General features: G+C 44.4%; 1 protein-coding gene across 1 annotated transcript in view; it reads left to right on the forward strand.

Moving 5' to 3' along the window:
- The first annotated feature begins 372 nt into the window (after positions 1-372).
- The window catches only part of SLC7A10 (solute carrier family 7 member 10), a 94,471-nt gene continuing 74,640 nt past the window's right edge, over positions 373-20,203 (forward strand). Inside the window, exon 1 of the mRNA XM_038754089.1 lies at positions 373-487. Within this exon, the coding sequence (XP_038610017.1) occupies positions 379-487 (109 nt within the window). The 5' untranslated portion in view covers positions 373-378. The remainder of the gene's footprint in view (positions 488-20,203) is intronic.

The raw sequence follows: 20,203 nt of genomic DNA on the forward strand, positions 1-20,203 counted from the left end.
GGGTAGGGACTGTCTCTATATGTTGCCAACTTGTACTTCCCAAGCTCTTAGCACAGTGCTCTGCACACAGTAAGCGCTCAATAAATACGATCGATTGACTGATTGATCCATCCCTGCCTCCTCCCGCTTCAGGCCTCATGGGCAGCCCCAGCTCCGGGTGCGCAGGGGAGCACTCGGGCTGGGCTGCGAGCAGGGGCAAGTAGCAGCACCGGTGCAGGAGCACCGGTGCAGCAGCGGCCTGCAGAGCAGCCGGGGGCAGGGCGGCGGCGCATGCGCTGGCGCTGGGGGCTGCGAAGAGCGCAGCACTTGCAGCAGTTGCAGCAGTTGCAGCACTTGCAGCGCAGGGGCGCAGACGGGACGCGGGGAAGCGGCGGAGCCATGGCCGGAGAGACCCAGCAGCCCGGGCTGAGCCACAGCTCGCCCAGCCCCGACAGAGTGGCGCTCAAAAAGGAGATCGGGCTGCTGAGCGCCTGTGCCATCATCATAGGTGAGAGGGGACCTCGCCAAGCGTCGGGTAGGGACCTTCCCGATATGTTGCCGACTTGTCCTTCCCAAACGCTTAGTCCACTGCCCTGCACCCAGTAAGCGCTCAATAAATACGATCGAACGAATGAAGGAGGCGGGGGCGTTCACCCAGCCCGGGGGAGGCTGGAAATCGTGCCCGGACTTGGCAGTCGGGAGGTCGTGGGTTCTAATCCCACTGCTGGGTGGCCTTGGTCAAGTCGCTCTACTTCTCTAGAGCACTGCTTCGCACGTAGTAAGCGCTTAACAAACGCCGTCGTTATTATTATTAGAGAAGCAGCGTGGTTCAGTGGAAAGAGTGCGGGCTTGGGAATCAGAGGTCGTGGGTGCCGACTCCGCCGCTTGTCAGCCGTGTGACTTTGGGCAAGTCACTTAACTTTTTCTGGGCCTCAGTTACCTCATCCGTAAAATGGGGATGAAGACTGTGAGCCCCACGTGGGACAACCTAATCACCTTGTATCCCCCCCAGAGCTTAGAACAGTGCTTTGCACACAGTAAGCGCTTAAGAAATATTATTATTTGTTAAATAAATTCTCTGGTCCCCAGTTACCTCATCTGGAAAATGGGGAATGAAACTGTGAGCCCCAGGTGGGACAGCGACCCGATTGGCTTCTATCCACCCCAGTGCTTAGTACAGTGCCTGGCACACAGTAAGCGTTTAACAAATACCATAATTATTTGGTAATAAAAATAACCCGACATGACGTCGGGGGGGCCAGGTGGGTTTCAGGTGTGTGACCTTGGGTAAGTCACTTAACTTCTCTACGCCTCAGTGAACTCATCTGTAAAATGGGGATTAAGACTGTGAGCCCCATGTGGAACAACCTGATTACCTCGTATCCCGTCCCCAGCAATTAGAACAGTGTTTGGCACATATTATTATTATTATTATTATTATTTCGCCTGCTCCCGGGGAGAGGGGTGGACACCCTGGACGGACCCCCTCCGGACCGGTCCTTGCATGGCCAGCATGCAGCGTGGTTTAGTGCCCGGGCTTGGGAGTCAGTGGACGTGGGTTCTAATTCCGCCTCCGCCACAGTCTGCTGTGCGATCTTGAGCAAGCCACTTAACTTCTCTGGGCCTCAGTTACCTCACCTGGAAAATGGGGATTAAACCTGTGAGCCCCACGTGGGACAACCTGATCATCTTGTATCTACCCCAGGGCTTGGCTCATAGTAAGCGCTTAACAAATACCAGCATCATTATTATTCTAATTATATCGTCCTCGACTGCACCTGTTCACGCGCCTCCCTCTCCCCCGCCCCGCGTCCGGAGCGTTTGGATTCCCCCCCGCTCCCTTTTTCTGAACCGGAGCCGGTTGACGGGAGAAGAAATAGATGAGCTGGGCAAAATTGCACTCCAGGGTCCTTAGGAGTCGCGAACTGCGGGATGTGGCTTGACATTACCAGGACCATTTCAGAACGGGGATTCGGAAAAGTGGGAAATTCTAATCGTTCAACGGGGGTACGCGGCAACTCCATCATCATCAATGGTATTTATTGAACGCCTGTTGTGTGCAGAGCACTGTCCTAAGCGCTCGGGAGAGTATACTACAACAGAGGTGGCAGTCACATTCCCTGCCCTCTGAGTTTACAGTGTAGAGAGCTTCAGTGAACTCGCAAAAGCGGAGCTAATTAGACTCAGCCCCGTAAAGAACAGAGACTGTCCTATCTGATTATCCTGCGCTTAGTACAGTACAAAATACCACAGTTACGGGAACCCAGAGTATGGGGTTGGCCAATTCGGGATGGAAAGAGGACCCAGCTCCCGCTGGGGAATTGTTCCTCTCCAGCCCTTCAGCAGCCCTTTCTGAGAACGTTTTTTAACTGGTCTAATCTCTGCGGTCTAGATCTGAAAAGTCAGAGGAGAAGTATTTCCAAGCACAATGCCTTTCCAAGATTAAAGACTGGCAAATCAGCTGTTAGAACCAAGACTCAGCCCCTGGGGGCCTTGATGCTAGAGATGGCTTTTGCCCCATTAAGGAGAACAGTGTCAGTGAAGGTCATCTGAACCAGATTCTCTAATGGTGATAGTGTGTTTGCAGCAAATAACAATGCCTTCCAAGTCCAAAAGCAATTCATTGCAATGGGTTCTGGAAAAGAAAAGAAAGGAGTTGTAATTTAATGGAGATTTAAAAAAAACAACAATGATTGTCACCCACTGCCAAATTTCGAGCATCTTATGTGATCCCAACAAAATAGTACAGACAGCAGCAGACCACACAACCTGGGGATCACTGAAAAAATCCCAAACTTTGGAGATCCAGCTTCTCTCCCTTTGGCAGTCAGAATTTTAAAATCCTACTCAAAATATTATCTTGAAATCTTGGAAAGAACAATTTTCAACGCTTGTATGGTGTTATGGTTGCAACCAATCCCTTTTCTACTTTTGCTCAGTTTGTTAGACTTCGAAACACATCCTGGCTTTGAGTTTCATGACTCCTGTTGTCCTCAGGTCCTGCCGATGGAACCGTCTCTGTCCACCCATCCCAATCACGTGAAGCTATCTTAGAATATGTTTCAAGAGACCTATCCCCTAAAAATTCTTAATAGGGAAAACTGCCTAGGAAGGAAACTAAAAGTTATGGGTACATCAGTGGAACCTGGAAATGACCGCACTCTAAATGGAAAAGTCTTGAAGAGGATTTTTCTGCAAATGTTGCAGGAATACTGCATCCTAGTAACAGTGTGGCATTTTGAATTGAGGAAAGGTGTGGACTTTTTGACTCCTGAGATTTTTTGACACAATGCCAGGCAAAGACTCATATCCATACCCAAAGGTAACACCTAATAGAGATAGGGAGAAGGTTGTGTTCCCAGGAATGACACTTGAAGAGTCTGCATGGACCTAGGAGTCATAAGGACCTGGGTTCTAATCCCAGCTCTGCCACTGGTCTGCTGGGTGACCTTGGGCAGGTCACATCACTTCTCTGGGCCTCAGTTCCCTCATCTGTAAAATGTGGACTAAGACAGCCCCATTTGGGACATGGACTGGATCCAACCTGATTAATTTTTACGTACCCTAGTGCTTGGTACAGTGCCTGGAACATAGTGCTTAACAAATAGCATAAAAAATAAAAATTAAAACAATCAAGCACAGAAGGTTATAGTCCCAAAAGCTAGAATCCAAATTATATACTGCTTTTTAAATCAGGAGGCGGGGAAGAAACAAATATGAAGGAGCTGAGACTCTAACAATGTGTGGGAGAAAGGAAACAGGATTTAGTAACTTTGCCTCTATTCATTGTATACCTGAAATGACCTGACCCAGAGACTGGAGCAAAATGCCCTACTTCTATTGATTTTGTTCATCTTCTCAGAGAACTTTTTTTTCCCTTTGTCTCTGTGTTCAGCAGGGTTTCTAGCACTTTCCCTACTGAAACAGTGGCCCTGTAAAAGGAGCTGACAGTCCCAAGGGGCAGCCAAAGGAGATATGGGCTAGCTGTGAAGCAGCAGCATCATGGCTGTGTGGAAGAAGATCTTAGAGTCTTTAAGGAAGCCTCTAAAGAAAGAGGAGAGACGGTTCTCAAGACCCCGGAACAAAGGGGACCTATTTGTTTCTAAAAAGAACAGCAAGAAAGATTAAAAAAGGTTTTTTACCCTAAATGGGTCCTCAGAACCGTGACAGGTGGAAGAACTTGACAGGGTAGCCGGAAAGGAGAACCCAGAGGTGAAAAGAGGTGAGTGAGTGCAGAACCCCACTTTCATGGAAGAAGTCTGGAGGGACAAATAGCCAGAAAGGAGAGAGCAGAGTTGACCACAGGAGGGGAATCTAATATGGAAATGGTAGAAAGAAAGAGCAGTGTGGGGAGGGAAGGTGAGTGAAAACATCAGAGAAGCAGATTATAGAGGACAGAACAATAGTCTGCTAGAAATAGAATTCATTTAACAGATGGAGTTGTGGAATTAAGAGTTCTCCCGGTTTCTCAAATCAGCTTCATTGCAATTACTGCTCTCTGCCTCGGTTTTTCCACCTGTGAAATGGGAGTGATGTTACGTTAAATCATACCATGTAAAGGATGTGAGGAATAAAGAACCATCAAGTGGGGCACTGAGGTTAGAGTCCCATAAGATAAATAGACTAGGGGGTGGGGGAGAGGAGGAATCATGTGAGGAAGGCTGACATAGTGAGTTGGGGAGCATTTAATAGAGTGTTCCGCACCCAATAAGCAATCAATACTCTTGACTGATTCTGTGAGTCAAGGTAGTAGTGACACTGGCAAGAGAGGCAGGAGAGGGAGCGTGATTGAGCAATGTCAGAGGAGGCACAGGTGAATTTGGGAATCTTTAACAGAGAGGTGAAAATGATAGTGGAATTCACTTTCTGAGAGCTGGATCCTTCTTGAACTACTGTACTTTATGTTAACCCAGATGCCTGGAATGGTAGCAAATGAGCTCTGTATGCTCCTCGCCCTTCCCCACTTTAGCCTTCATCCTCATTGCTAGAAGGGGTGGCGGTGGGGAAACCCAGAGATAGAGCTGCCAAATTTTGCCCTGTTGCATTGGCCTTCTAAGTTCCTCATTTGGGGGCATCCTGACCAAAGCTAATTCCAGTTTTCCCTATCCAACTCCATTTCCTCCAGAATTGCCAATAAATATGTTGTTTGGCCAATCAGAGCTACTCACACCACCAATCAATCAATGGTACTTATTAAGCTCTTACTATGTGCAGAGCCCTATAAGTGCTTGGGAGAATACAATGCAATAGAATTAATAGATAGTCTCCCTGCCCATAAGGAGCTTACAGTCTACCTTAACAGTCTGTGGGCTAGGGCTTACACCAAGACTATTTCTATCCTGCCAAGTGATATGGAAAATATTTGGAAAATCCGGTGTCTGGGGTCAGACTTCTTCCCTGGTGGCTTTGCAATCAACATATATAAAAAGCACAACATGCACCAAAGCCTAACATGGATCCTGCTTCCTTTTGCCAGGTAGCTGTATGCCATGTCATAGGTCCTACACTTTGTCCCCAAAGGCACTGCATTCATTCATTCATTCAATCGTATTTATTGAGCACTTATTGTGTGCAGAGCACTGTACTAAGCACTTGGGAAGTACAAGTTGGCAACATATAGAGACGGTCCCTACCCAACAGCAGGCTCACAGTCTGCATCTGATAAGGCATTTGTGGGGATGGGAATCGCCCTCCCTGGATGAAGGATGATCCAGGCAGGGGGTGGCAGAATCAGTCAAGGCTTCTAAGGCAGTGGAGCCAAGCTTAGAAAATGGCTGGAAAAGACATGGCAGAAATTTTCTGAAGGGCAGTGTGTCTCACTGTTAATCTGATCCTAATAAACAGGCTCTTTTTAAGCTATCGGGAGGGTTTTAGTTCCCTCTTGTCCGTTTCCAAGACACACTGCTTTGTGATTCATAAAAGTAATTAGTCATCAGAGCAGCTATTTTCCATCAGGTATTTAGTGAGCACTGCACTTGGAAGCAAAAAGTAAAGGACCGTAAGGTGTAGTAGGGTCACACCATCCCAAAGCAGAATCTCCCCCTCTCTTCTCTTGCTAATATTACCTTCCCATGATAATTTCGGTTCTGTTTCTCATAACTCCCAGTGAGCTCATGCTTTTGATAGACAACTACAGAGATCCCTCTCAAACTAAGCCTTTAGAGAAGAGGGTCTGAAAGGTTGAGTTAGGCTGCTTTAAAGGACACCTCTGCATGGAATCCGGATGTAATTTCAAAGGCTAAACACAAAAAACTTTCTGTTCCAACCCAAAACAAACACACACAAAAAGAGACCATTTCTTCATATCCTCAGCAGGGAACACTGGTAGTAGCTACAAATCTCTCTGGCAATCCATCTCCCCTACAGGATTTTGGAATGTGCCCCCAACCTTCAGAAGCAGGTCCCTCCGGCTTGAATGCAGTCACATACAATTAGAACCACCCGGATGTGTGTCTCGACTAACGATATCCTGCTCACATATTCAGTAGCCCTTAAAGCAGTTCTTCATTTCATGTGGACTTGTCATTTTTTTTCTTTTTTAAATGGATAGGTGGGGATCTTTCCTCATCTGTTTCCATTTCCAGTTAAATTAAATGTTCTATATAATGTACTATATATAAATACATTTTGGGGCAGGAATCCAGACTTTCATCATGCCAGTCTATTTAAACTGGGTCGTCTGACTAATTGAAAAGACAGATTTTTTTCATCCAGAAGGCATTGAAACATAGAGGATAATTTCGGATTGCTTTTAAGTCATTTTCCTTACTGCACAGTTTGAAACAGTCTTCCAAATTTTGGGTTCTCAGGACATTTGGTTGGTCAGTTGCTGAATATATCTCCTGGATAGCAATTTTCCTCAAATGTATATAACCAGACAGACTGCTATTCATTTGAACTATAGGTGGTGTATGCTATTCTCTCCATTGAATTAAGTATGCTTTTGGGAGCCTCGAATTTAAGCATTAGATTTTTCCCTTTGATTCTGGGCTGTACTGCCCATGTGAAACTAACTCAGCAGACACAGTGCTCTGTGTGAGTGCCAGCACATTCTGCTTTTGATCACTTAAAAAAAGGCAGCCCGTGTGACAAAAATTTTAAAACATTAACCTGGACAATACTCTTCCAAACACTGAAATAGTGAGCGTTATAATAATACGACACCAACTGAAGAAGTCTCGGTGACTGGGTTTCTTTCTCTTCAGAAGTCATGCAGCCCAGGGATACCCAGGGAGAAAAGTAGACAAGACTAAATTTACTTTATCATAATCCTTCAGGAAAACACTGTGTTAGGCTATTTGGATACACCTGGATCTCCAGGGGGAAAATGTCTGGAGAGATTTGGAAACAAGAATAGAAGTGAATGGAGAAATGGGGGAAAAAATCCATTACCTACTGTCTGAGTGTTCCAGACGAGCAGGTGAACCTCACTGCCTTGGCCCAGCCTTATAGAGAATTGCTCATCCAGCCCGCAATGAAAAACCTCTTGAATGCATTGATTTTTCAGGTTCGGGGAGTACAGGGTGTGAAGCTGGAGAGAGAAGCAAAACAGGCTGGCTAAAACTTTCAGTGGGCCAGCCTCTTTTTCCAGCTTCCCTGCAGGGCTGGTTTTGGTGATGGAGCCTCCCACTGAGAGCAATGGGTGAAGCTACTTATGACACTTCAGGACCAAGAGCCTAGGCTTACAAATTATTACAAAGCTAGTGGTGTGCCTGTGCCACTCGCACTTCTTGTTCCTGCCAGTTATGTTCTCACTGGGGTATTTAACACATCGAACAGGAAAATAAAGCAGGGTGAAGTCAGCGCAAAAGACTGTAAGCTCCTTGAAGGTAATAATAATAATAATTATGGTATTTGTTAAGTGCTTACTGTGTGCCAGGCACTGTACTAAACTCTGGGGTGGATATAAGGAAACCAGGCTGGAAACAGTCCCTGTCCCACAAGGGGCTCACAGTCTTACTCTCCATTTCACAAATGAGGGAACTGAGGCACAGAGAAGTGAAGTGATTTGCCCAAGGCCACACAGCAGACAAGTAATGGAGAGTGGGATTAGAACCCATGACCTTCTGACTCCCAGGCCCATGCTCTAGCCACTATGGGAGGGATTATGAACCAGGGATCATGACGACCAATTACGTTCCTTATTGACTCCCGTGCCCGTTGTCCTCACCAGCTGTTTCAGAAGTTTAATTGCCTCCTGAAATACTCTGTCTCCCTGCTCCCCACCCCAGTCTCTTGTCCCTAATGACCTGGCCTTGTTCCTTATTAATGAAATTGATTTCCCAAAAATCTCCCCTCTCGAGTCCCTCCCTCCTCATCCTGCCCCTTCTTTGACTCTCCCATTTTTTTCCAGCAGAATCTCAAGAGGAAATCACCCACCTCCTCTCAAAATCTTCCCACTCCACCTGTGCCTCTGACCCCATTCCTTTGGGCCCTATCAAAACATTTTCCCCATCTCTTCTTCCCTTCATAACCACCATCTTCAACTGTTCATTCTTCCCCAATACTTTCAAACATGCTTATGTATCCTCTATCCTAAAAAAACCCCTCCCTTGACCCATGGCTCCCTCCAGTCATCATCATCCCATCTCCTTCCTATCACTCCTCTCCAAACTTCTTGAGTCTACACCCCCTGCCTCCACTTCCCCTCCTCCAGTTCTTTCCTTGACCCTCTTCAATATGTCTTCCACCCCCTTCACTCCAAAGAAACTGCACTCTCAAAGTCCTACTTGCCAAATCTCAAGGCCTGAACTCCATGCTAATCCTCCTAAGCCTCTCAGCTACTTTCTACGCTGTGGTTCACTCCCTTCTCCTGGAAACGTTCTCTAACCTTGGCTTCACTGACACAGTCCTCTCCTGCTTCTCCTATTCCTTTGGCAACTCATTCTCAGTCTTTCACAGGCTCCTCTTCTGCCTCCCACCCCTAAACTGCAGAAGTCCCTCAAGGCTAAGTTCTGGGACCCCTTCTATTCTCCAACTACATCCACTCCCTTAGAGAATTTATTAGCTGCCATGGCTTCAACTACCATCTCTATGCAGATGATTTCCTAATTTGTGTCCCCAGGCCTGATCTTTCTCCTTCTTTGCAGTTTCATATTTCCTCCTGCTTTTAGAACATCTCTACTTGGATTTCCCTCCAACAACCTCCAACTAAAGATGTCCAATATAAAACTACTTCTCTTTCCACGCAAACCCTGTCCTCCACCCTGATTTTCCCATCACTTTAGACAGCACCGCCACACTCACTTGTCTCATAATCTTGTAACCTTGGCGTTATTCTCGATTCATCTCTCTCATTCCACCCTTGTATTTACTCTGTCACCAAATCTTGTCAGTTCTACCTTCACAACATTGCTAAAATCTACCCTTTCCTCTCCATCCAAATGGCTATTATGTTGATCCAAGCACTTATCCTATCCTGCTTTGACTACCGCATCAGCCTTCTTGCTGACTTTCATTCATTCAATCGTATTAAGTGCTTACTGTGTGCAGAGCACTGTATTAAATGCTTGGGAAAGAACAATAAACAGTGACCATCCCTGTCCACAACAAGCTCCCCTGCCTTCTGTCTCTCCCCACTCCAGGCCTGATCATTTTTCTGCAAAACCATTCAGACCTTATCTCTGCACTGCTCAAGAACCTCCAGTGGTTGCCCATCCACCTCAGCATCCAACAGACACATCCTACCATAGACTTTAAAACACTCAATCACCTTGCCCCCTTCTATCTTACCGCACTGAATTCCTACTATAATACAGCATGCTCATTTCACTCCTCTACTGCCAACCTGCTCATTGTACTGCAGTCTCATCTATCTTGCCTCTGACCCCTCACCCATGTCCTGCCTTTGGTTTGGAGTGACCTCCCCCTTCATATTCATTCAACTGTATTTATTGAGTGCTTGCTGTGTGCAAAGCACTGTACAAAGCATTTCATATCTAACAGATAATCACTCTCCCCACTTTCAAAGCCTTATTAGAATCACATCTCCTCCAAGAGGCCTTTTCCAACTAAGCCCTCATTTCCCTTATTAATATTAATAATAGCATTTATTAAGAGCTTATTGTGTGCAAAGCACTGTTCTAAGCACTGGGGAGGTTACAAGGTGATCAGGTTGTCCCACGGGGGGCTCACAGTCTTCATCCCCATTTTACAGATGAGGGAACTGAGGCCCAGAGAAGTGAAGTGACTTGCCCAAAGTCACACAGCTGGCAATTAGCAGAGCTGGGATTTGAACCCCTGACCTCGGACTCCAAAGCCCGTGCTCTTTCCACTGAGCCACGCTGCTTCTCTACTCACTCTCCCTTCTGCATCACCTTTGCACTTGGATTTGTGTTCTTTATTCACTCCACCCTCAGGCCCACAGCACTTATGTACATGTCTGTAATTTATTTTAATGTCTTTCTCCCCTTCTGGACTGTGAGCTCCTTGCAAGCAGGGAACACGTCTACCAATACTGTTATATTGTACTCTCCTAAGCACTTAATACAGTACTCTGCACCCAGTAAGTGCCCAAATATGATTGATTGATCCCAAGCACTTAGTACAGTGCTCTGCGCAAAGTGCTCAATAAATACTATTGATTTTGTTGTAGCATCATAACTCAGCAGGTGGTTGGCTTGCTAGTCACTTCATTCTTCTTGGGGAAAGCAGCATGGCCTAGTGGAAAGAGTGTATGCCTTGGAGTTGTAGAACTTGGATTCTAATCCCAGCTCTGTCACTTCTCTGCTGTGTGACCTTGGGCAAGTCACTTCACTTCTCTGTGCCTGAGCTGCCTCTTCTGTAAAATGGGGATTAAGACTGAGTCCCATGTGGGACATGGACTGCTTCCAACCTTATTAGCATATAGCCTTAGAACAGTGCTTTGCACATAGTAAGCACTTAACAAATAACATAATTATTATCTACCCAAGAGCTAAATAGTAAGCACTGGCACATAGTAGGCACTTAACAAATACCATTTAAAAAATGCTATTCTTCACTCCCTGTTCTGACCAGTTATTTCTTGGGATTCCTGCTGAGCCTGTTCAACTTGTGCAATATCCTAGGTGGCTCTTTGATCAGAGACCTTCACCACTGAAGTGAATTCTACTTTCCAAGTGCTTAGTACAGTGGTCTGCACACAGTAAGCTCTCAATAAATACAATTGAATGAATGAATGAATGAATGCATGAAGTCCTTCAGCTATTCTTCTAGAGTCCAGGTTTTCTGATTCTTGGAATGGTGCTCTTTCCTCTAGACCAACCTCAGGGCTAAGGCTGCTCTAATCAAATCCCTCCAGACTGCAAGTTCATTGTGGGCAGGTAACATGTCTACCAACTCTGTCATATTGTACTCTCCCAAGAGCTGAGTACAGTGCGTTACTCCATTTTTTTAATGGTATATGCTCACCATGTGCCCAGCACTGTACTAAGTACTGGGGAAGATAAAAGCTAATCAGGTTGAACACAGTCCTTGTCCCACATGGAGATCACAGTCTTAATCCCCATTTTACAGATGAAGTAACTGAGGCACAGAGAAGTTAAGTGACTTGTCACACAGCAGAAAAGTGGGGCATCCTGGATTAGAATCCAGGTCCTTCTGACTCCCAGGACCATGCTGCATCCACTAGGCCATGCTACTTCTTATTGATCCATGGAAGCAATACTCTCAAACTTGAAAGGCACAAAGACAGGTGGAGTCCCCAGGAACATAAAATCTCATGTAGCTATATGATGCAAAAGAAATGGCAGTCATGCCCAGACTTGCAATACTAGGCCATGCAACTTATTAATTCGGGAATAACCATCAGAAAGCTTGCTGCCCCCCATTTACCAGGGTTTTGAAAGGTCCATTCCCTGGGAAAAACAAAAAACAAAAAAAGAAAGATACCCCATGCGGTAGAATCAGATTCAGAGCCTTTAAACACTAATTACCCCGGTTTTTTTGGCCAAACTGAACGTTAAAAAAGGAAGAAAGCAGGAGATTTTACATTCCATCATACCCCATGCGGTAGAATCAGATTCAGAGCCTTTAAACACTAATTACCCCGTTTTTTTTGGCCAAACTGAACGTTAAAAAAGGAAGAAAGCAGGAGATTTTACATTCCATCAACCCCTTTGCCTTCCAATTCAGCTGCTTGATTGCTGCTATGGAAGAGACACTGCCGGGGGGAGGGAGGGAGATGCAGGGAAAGAGCCATAATAAAAGAATTCACCTTAATATGTATTGAACGATGTGAGCATCCTGCCCACCTGGGAGAAAGGGCATTAATGAAACACTAGACTCACCCTTGCTAGAGATTCTTAGCTGTTAGCTCAGATCAAGTCTGGTTGTCCCTTAAGGAAACCAAGAGGGTTACTTAAAAATAATAATTGTATTTCTTAAATGCTTACTATGTGCCAAGCCCTGGAGTAGAAACAAGAGCTCACGTGGGGCTTTCAGTCTAAATATGAGGGAGAACAGACGTTGAATCTCCATTTTACAGATTAGGAAACTGAGGCCCAGGGAAGTTAAGTGACTTGCCCAGGGTCATACAACAGGCAATATGCAGAGCTGAGATTAGAACCCTGGTTCTCTGTCTCACGGGGCAGTGCTCTTTCCTCTAGGTCACTGTGCTTCTCGTTAGACTCTGAAGAATGGCAGGGTATGGCTGACAGAAGTTTCAAACCCAATTTAATGGAGTCATCCCAAGCTCCATGCTGTTTACTAGTGTAGTGTAATTTGGTTTCCTTTGAGGTTATAACCTTTCCCACAGGGCAGGGACTGTGGTTGTTTGGGGGTTTTTTAACCTTACACTCCACAGTGTCATTTGGTCAGGCAATAGTCTATTAGTGAGCGGCCTTCCTTTGTTTTAGTTCTCACTCTGCAGGTAGGGCAATGCCCGCTGGGGCTGAGCCATCAGTGGGAAAGGGCCTGGCTGAGGAACTCTTAGGGCAGTTGTCTAGCTAGGTGGACAGGACAGGCCAGAATCCTGAAAAATAGCCGGACAGCAAAAACAGTGAACACCTTGGTAGCTAACAAAACAACTATCTGCAGGCCTGCTGTGGTCACTTTGGCTGAAAGTGAGACTTGCTTGTCAAAACCTATGCGGTCACCGCACACAGTAACCACTCAGTAAATGCCAGTGACTGATTAATGTACTGTATATGTGTTGCGCCCCTGCCCCAGAAAGGAAGTGACTGGCAGGGATGGGAGAGCATGAAGCCGGGCAAACCAGTGTCACTACAATGAATCAGTAAGCACAGTCTCTCGGTCATGAGGCTGAGGCTCATCCTCCATTCTCGGTGGAAGACGCCATCGTTGTCAACCAAGCAGCCTCTGTAGATAAAGCACTTTGAGAAGCAACGAGGTAGGAATGGCCCATGGCTCCACTCCCAAGGAGGTCACAGTACTGGGGAGTACACTGGGACAAGGTGCCAAGAACCTTGGGCTCCTCCTCTGTCCCCATTTCTTAGCAGTCTTCAAGGAATTACCCTGCAACACAATTCTGCAAAGCTTTGTCCTTGCCTAGCCCCAGTTGGGGAAACTTCATTTCCTGTAAGACCGCACTACCTGTGAAAGTTCTACATCCTGTCAAAGAATGGCCAGTTGAAAAGAGCATGGGCCTGGAGATCAGAGGACCTGGGTTCTAATTCTGGCTCTGCCACTTGCCTGCTGTGTGACTTGCCTGCTGTGTGACTGCTCAGTGCCTCAGTTTTCTTATCTGTAAAATGGGAACTAACTACACGTTCTTCCCCCTACTTAATGGCACTTATTGAGCACTTATTGTGTGCACAGCACTGTACTAAGTGCTTGAGAGAGTACAAAACAACAGAGTTGGTAGACTTTTTCCCAGCTCACAAAGAGGTTTCAGTCTAGATGTGGAAAAATTATGGATATGTATTTGTCCTGTGGGGCTGAGAATGGGATGAATAACAAGTACTTAAAGGGGTATAGATCCAAATGCATAGACAACACCGAAGGGGGAGAGAGTAAGGGAAACGAGGATTTAGGGAAGGCCTCTTGGAAGAGATGTGATTTAATAAGGCTTTGAAGGTTGGGGGAGTGGTGGACTGTCCAATATGAAGGGGAAGGGAGTTCCAGGCCAAAGGGAGAATCATCATCAGTCGTATTTATTGAGCGCTTACTGTGTGCAGAGCACTGTACTGAGCGCTTGGGAAGTACAAGTTGGTAACATATAGAGACAGTCCCTACCCAGCAGTGGGCTCACAGTCTAAAAGGGCGAGACAGAGAACAAAACCAAACATACTAACAAAATAAAATAAATAGAATAGATATGTACAAGTAAAATAAATAAATAGAGTAATAGATATGTACAAACATATATACATATATACAGGTGCTGTGGGGAAGGGAAGGAGGTAAGATGGGGGGATGGAGAGGGGGACGAGGGGGAGGAGAGGGAGAATATGGGCAAGGGGTTTGTCACTGATACAGACAAGTTCGAGGGACAGTGAGTAGAGTGGTGTTGAGTGAAGTGAGCATGCTGGGTTGTAGTAAGAAAGGATCTATGTAAAGGAGGAGGGACTGAGCAGATAGAGTGCTTTAAAGCTAAAAGTATGGAGTTTCTGTTTGAAGAGGTGGATGGACAACCACTGGATGTTCTAGAGTGGGTAGACCTGAATTGAAGTTTGTTTCAGAAAAATGATCTGAACAGCAGAGGGTAGTAGGTAGTTTTCTCATCTGTAAAATGAGGATTAAGATCTACTCTCTCTTCCTCAGACTGTGAGCCCCATCTGGGACAGATACTGTGTCCAACCTGATTATCTTGTATCTACCCCAGCACTTAGTACAGTGCTCGGCACAAAGTAAGAGTTAAAACAAGTATCATTAAGGAAAAAAAGAATGACCTGGAATGGGAAGAGTCAGGAGGTGAGGAGGTCAGTGAGGAGTCAGATGAAGTAATCAAGGTGGAATAGGATAAGTGCTTGAATCAGCATAATAGCAGTTTAAATGGAGAGGAAAGAGCAGATTTTAGTAGTGCTGTGAAGGTAAAACTTACTGGATTTGGTGACAGATGGAATATGTGGGTTGAATGAGAGATGAGTCAAAGATAATGCGAAGGTTACAGGTTTGTGAGGTGGAGGATAGTGGTGTTGTCTTCAGTGATGGGAAAAACAGGGGAGGACAGGGTTTGAGTGGGATGATGAAGAGTTCTGTTCTGGAAATGTTTTAGACTTTGAGCCCAGATAGGACAAGGGCTGTATCTGGGCTGATTATCTTGTATTTCTCCAGTGCCTAGTACAGTGATTGGCACCTAAAAAGTCCTTAACAAATACAACAATTATTATTATCATTATTAGGAGAGTTTGCACCGAATTTCACTGGCATCATGAAATGGAGATTTGAGTAAGTATTCCGTTAGTTCAAATCATCTAAGAAAACAAGCAAGCTATTTGATGGAAAGAGGGATTTGGGACCTGTTTCTCGAGACCACTATAGAGTCCATATCCACTGAATAATAATTCAGTTTTTCCTATTTAGAGACAGGAATGGAGTGGTCCAAGCTAAGCCTATGGGGGGTGGAAAATGTGTCTCAGATTTGTCAGCAAGTTCAATGGAGTGAAGCTTAAAATGTTTGGTGATGTGCCAACTAATTCATTCATTCTCTGAGCAACATACCTCTGAGATCTAAAGTGGGTTAGGCAAAGGGGGATCGACGGGCATGGGGAAGAAAATTCAGCTTTAATTAGAGATTCCTAGCAGGAGGCCTGCAAACACACCAAGCCACTGAATACTACAGTTTTTCCTAATTGAATCTTCTCACCCACAGCAAGCAATGTTGTTTGAGTACTCACTGCTGGATTCTGAATTTGGCTACTGTTGTTCTGGGGAGGGCAGGAGAATTCAGCACCCTCTGTACCTTTATCTTTCATCTATGGAAAAATGAAGAATATACTTTTTGTAACAGGGAGTAAAGTGCAGGTGATGGTGAGTTCATCAGCTAAGTCACTTATTGTGGAATATGGACACTCCTTCTCCCACAGTCTGGGACTGACTGGAAGTATGGGCTTAGAGTATCACAGTTGCTAGTGTAATCCTGGTGGTAAAGAAAGAACAACTTGGAGAGCTGATTTTTTATGGTATTTGTTAAACACTTACTATGTGCTAGGCACAGTTCTAAGCACTGAGGTAGATACAAGGTAATCAGTCCACGTCCCACAGAGTGCTCACATTTATAATCCCCATTTTACATATGAGGTAACTGAGGTACAGAGAAATGAAGTGACTTACCCAAGGTCACACAAAAGACAAGTGGCTGAGCCGGGACTAGAATCCATGTCCTTCTGATTCCTTTCTGACTGTCAGGCCCATGCTCTATCCACTAGGTTATGCTGCTGCTTTTCTGATACAGTAATTAAGGCCTAGGAAACAACTCAGTAAAATAGAGCACTGGGTTAATCAGAATCACTTCCTTTCCCCTTCAGTGAACCAGATTGACTGACACCTGGCATTTCACACCCATGCTAATTTTGGAATAGAGACAAACTCAATTTTGCTAATGCTTTAAATAGTAACATAACTGTATAATATACTAGGCAAGGCAATCAAACACAGGGCTGTTGAAGTCTGTAGATGGCCCAGCAGTAGGGTGACCTATGCTTTGGACTGGCTGGCACCGTCTGTAAATTCAGGCTTTCTGGGCACCCCAATCCCTAATGTCTCAGGTTCCTGCTTGAAGTGTTTTTGGGAAATGTAGTTCTAGAACATCTGGATTCTGTGAGCATGAAATTCTCATGGGAAACACTAGCAGGCAATAAGAACCCACCTTGATGGGGGAGAAGAGTGTTGCAGTCACATGGCATGGCAGCATATGCTAGAGGAGTAAACTTTTGGTTGCTTATTTTAGGTTTCTGATAACGGTATCTACAACAGAACCTAGGGGACACGTGTAAGGGTATCATGCTGCTTTTTTTTTTCCAACCTTCCTTCTAGACTGTAAGCCCCATCAGCTTCATTTATTCATTCATCCAATCATATTTATTGAGTGCTTACTGTATGCAGAGCACTGTACTAAGTAATTGGGAGAATACACTATGCGTGCAAATACCTTGCCACCTCCTACCTCACCTCACTACTCTCCTACTACAATGCAGCCCACACACTTCACTTTTCTAATGCCAACTCACTGTGCCTCGGTCTTGTCTATCTCAGCGCCGAACTCTCACGCACATCCTGCCTCTGTCCTAGAATGTCCTCCCTCTTCATATCCCACAGACAACTACTCTTCCCCTCTTCAAAGCCTTATTGAAGGCACATCTCCTCTAAGACCTTCCCTGACTAGCCCTCTATTCCACTTCTTCCACTCCCTTCTATCTTGCTCTGACTTGTTCCCTCTCCTCATCCCCACTCCCAGCCCGACAGCACTTATGTACATATCTGTAATTTATTTATATTAGTGTGATAAAACCCACAATAGTTATGTGACTGAATACCAATGTAAAAATATACAAGTAATAAAAATATTATGAATTAGATTTTTATATGTACATATATAAATAGTTAATTTTCATAGGATTATCTTTCACACCCCATTCAGCAAAAAAAGATGAACGGTCTATAGCTCTGTTGTTAATTAGTATTAAACAGAGAATAACTGAAATGGACTTTACTCTCTCTACTCAATCACAATATATCAAAGGTTGAGGGGCAGGAGAACCCGACCCACAACCAAAATACCTGTGCATTTTTCCAAATGGATTCTGGAGGCAAATGTATCAGTAGTTAATCACCCCTATAGTTCAGATTCCCGAAGCAGCTGGAAAATCTGTTCATTCCTTTTCAGTCATCCAGAATTCGGCAAACAGAAAGAACATCAGTATCAAAGGAATAAGAGGAAATTAAGAGGCAAGTGGGGTTGGGAAGTTATTTGAGTGATGATAACAGAGGTCAGCGCTTGGCACATAGTAAGCACTTAACAAATACCATCATTATTTATTTATTAAATTGCGAAATTTCTGGGCCCACCCAAAGTAAAAAGTACCAGGCAGCCTTAAAGGTATTCAGAACAAGACCAGCCAGATATTGAGGGGTAAGACTAGATGATCCTGGTGCTTTGTGTCACTGAGGAGGAGATCTGTATCAGTGCCCTTTGATAAAGTCATCGTTCTCAGTGATGGATGTTTCTTAGGGATGGCAAAGTGTAGACAGGGGAGATTAGTTATTTTAACCCACTCTGAATGGGGACAGTTTTTCCTCTGATTCCAACAGTTACAGGGTTACACGTGGGAAGAAGACCAAATAGAGAGGGGTGGGGAATGTGGAATCACAGTTCTCAGATGCAAAGTCGGGCCAGTTGGGAGATGCCTGAGGAAACTTCAACCCAATGTCTCCCAGGGAGGGATCTGGTCTGGTCACCATCGGCCTGGGATGTCACCTGGCATAACTGTGCCCTAGCCACTGAGCTGATCTCGCAGGATGGGAGGGGGTAGAAAGAAAGTTCCCCAAGCTTCCATGCATGAAGTAAGGTGTCCTGGGTATTTTTCACTAATTCAGTGTCCACATAGAACAAAGTTGCTACTTAAAGCATTCCAAAGGAAATTTCAATCAATCAGTGGTATTTATTGAGCCAAGTGCTAAGCACTATTCCCAACACTTGAAAGAGTGCAACAGATGCTAATGATTGAGTGCATTAAAGCACTAAATCACCTTGCCCCCTCCTACCTCAGCTTGCTATTCTCCTACTCCAATCCAGCATGCACACTTCTCTCCTCTAATGCTAAATTTCTCACTGTACCTCGATCTCGTCTATCTCACCGCCAACAGGGACAATTACTCTCCCTGCCTACAAAAAGTCTTATTGAAGGCACATCTCCTTTCTTTTCTTCCACTCTCTTCTATGTCTTCCTGACTTGCTCCCTTTATTCATCCCCACATCCCAGCCCCACAATACTTAACGTGTAATTTATTTATATTAATGTCTGTCTCTCCCTCTAGACTGTAAACTCACTGTGGGCAGGGAATGTGTTATATTTTGTATTGCACTCTCCCAAGTGCTAGTATAGTGCTCTGCACACAGTAAGCTCTCAATAAATATGATTGGCTGACGGACTACATACATATTCCCTGCTCTTGAGGAATTTAATGCTACATAATTTCAGTACTCTGTACAGTGTATTGATTTTATTGGCAGAAACAACATGTACATGCTTCAAGCACTGTAGAATATTTTGGCAAGAACTGACAATCACTTAACAGTTCATGATTGAGAGACTCTTAATGATTGCACGGCAATAGAGTGTGAAAGAGTATTAAATGAAGTATTATTTCCCATAGGAAATAATATTAAGTGCACTGATGCATTCCCAAGATTCAAAAAATTGACCAAAACCATATAAAATATTCAAAATTTGATAAAATACACAATAGTTCTGTGACTGAATACCAATGTAAAAGTATACCAGTAATAAAAATTATGAATTAGATTTTTATGTGTACTTATATAAATAGTTAATTTTCATAGGATTATCTTTCACACCCCATTCAGTAAAAAAAGAAGAATGGTGTATAGCTTTGTCATTAATTAGTATTAAACAGAGAATAACTGAAATGGGCTTTAATCTCTCTACTCAGTCACAATACGTCAAAGGTTGAGGGGCAGGAGAAGAGATGTAGGGTGTGTTCTATGAGGCCAAGGTAAACTTTACAGGGTTGCAAAGCCAGAGTGCAGTTTTGAAGTGAGAAAGGGCTAAATGAAATAGTGGCATTAATATGCACTAAGTGCTACAAGAAAAGTGTTATAAGAGGAGATACAAGTGAGGCATAGGCTTGGCTGTCGCTGGACAACTTACCACTGACCACGTGAATTACGGTGACCAGCACAACCCTGGTGTGTGAGAGCATCACCCTATGAGCAAGCCATGTGGGGGAAATGAATAGTGGTCTTTGACTGAAGACTGAAGTGTCAGTGACTTCTTTGGCATGAAATCCTGTTTCATCAGTCATTCAATTCATAGTAACTGAAAACTGAAATGTGTATACTACAAGCTACAGCTTAAGAAAATGATTGACAAACTTCTCTACATCAGTAAACGGGTTTTCAAAACTTTGAGTAAAAGAAAACATTTTAATGTAAAAAATGCATTTTGTTTCAGTTTGGATTATTACATTGATTGGCCTCTTTAATGTTATATTCAAGATGTACATGCAAAAATGTATGTATGCATATATATACATACATATTCCCACACTCTGATTAGGAAACATTTTTAATTTATATCTGAGCCATGGTGCTGCTACTACT

The sequence above is a fragment of the Tachyglossus aculeatus genome, chromosome 11, assembly GCF_015852505.1.
Source record: "Tachyglossus aculeatus isolate mTacAcu1 chromosome 11, mTacAcu1.pri, whole genome shotgun sequence".
NCBI lineage: Eukaryota > Metazoa > Chordata > Mammalia > Monotremata > Tachyglossidae > Tachyglossus > Tachyglossus aculeatus.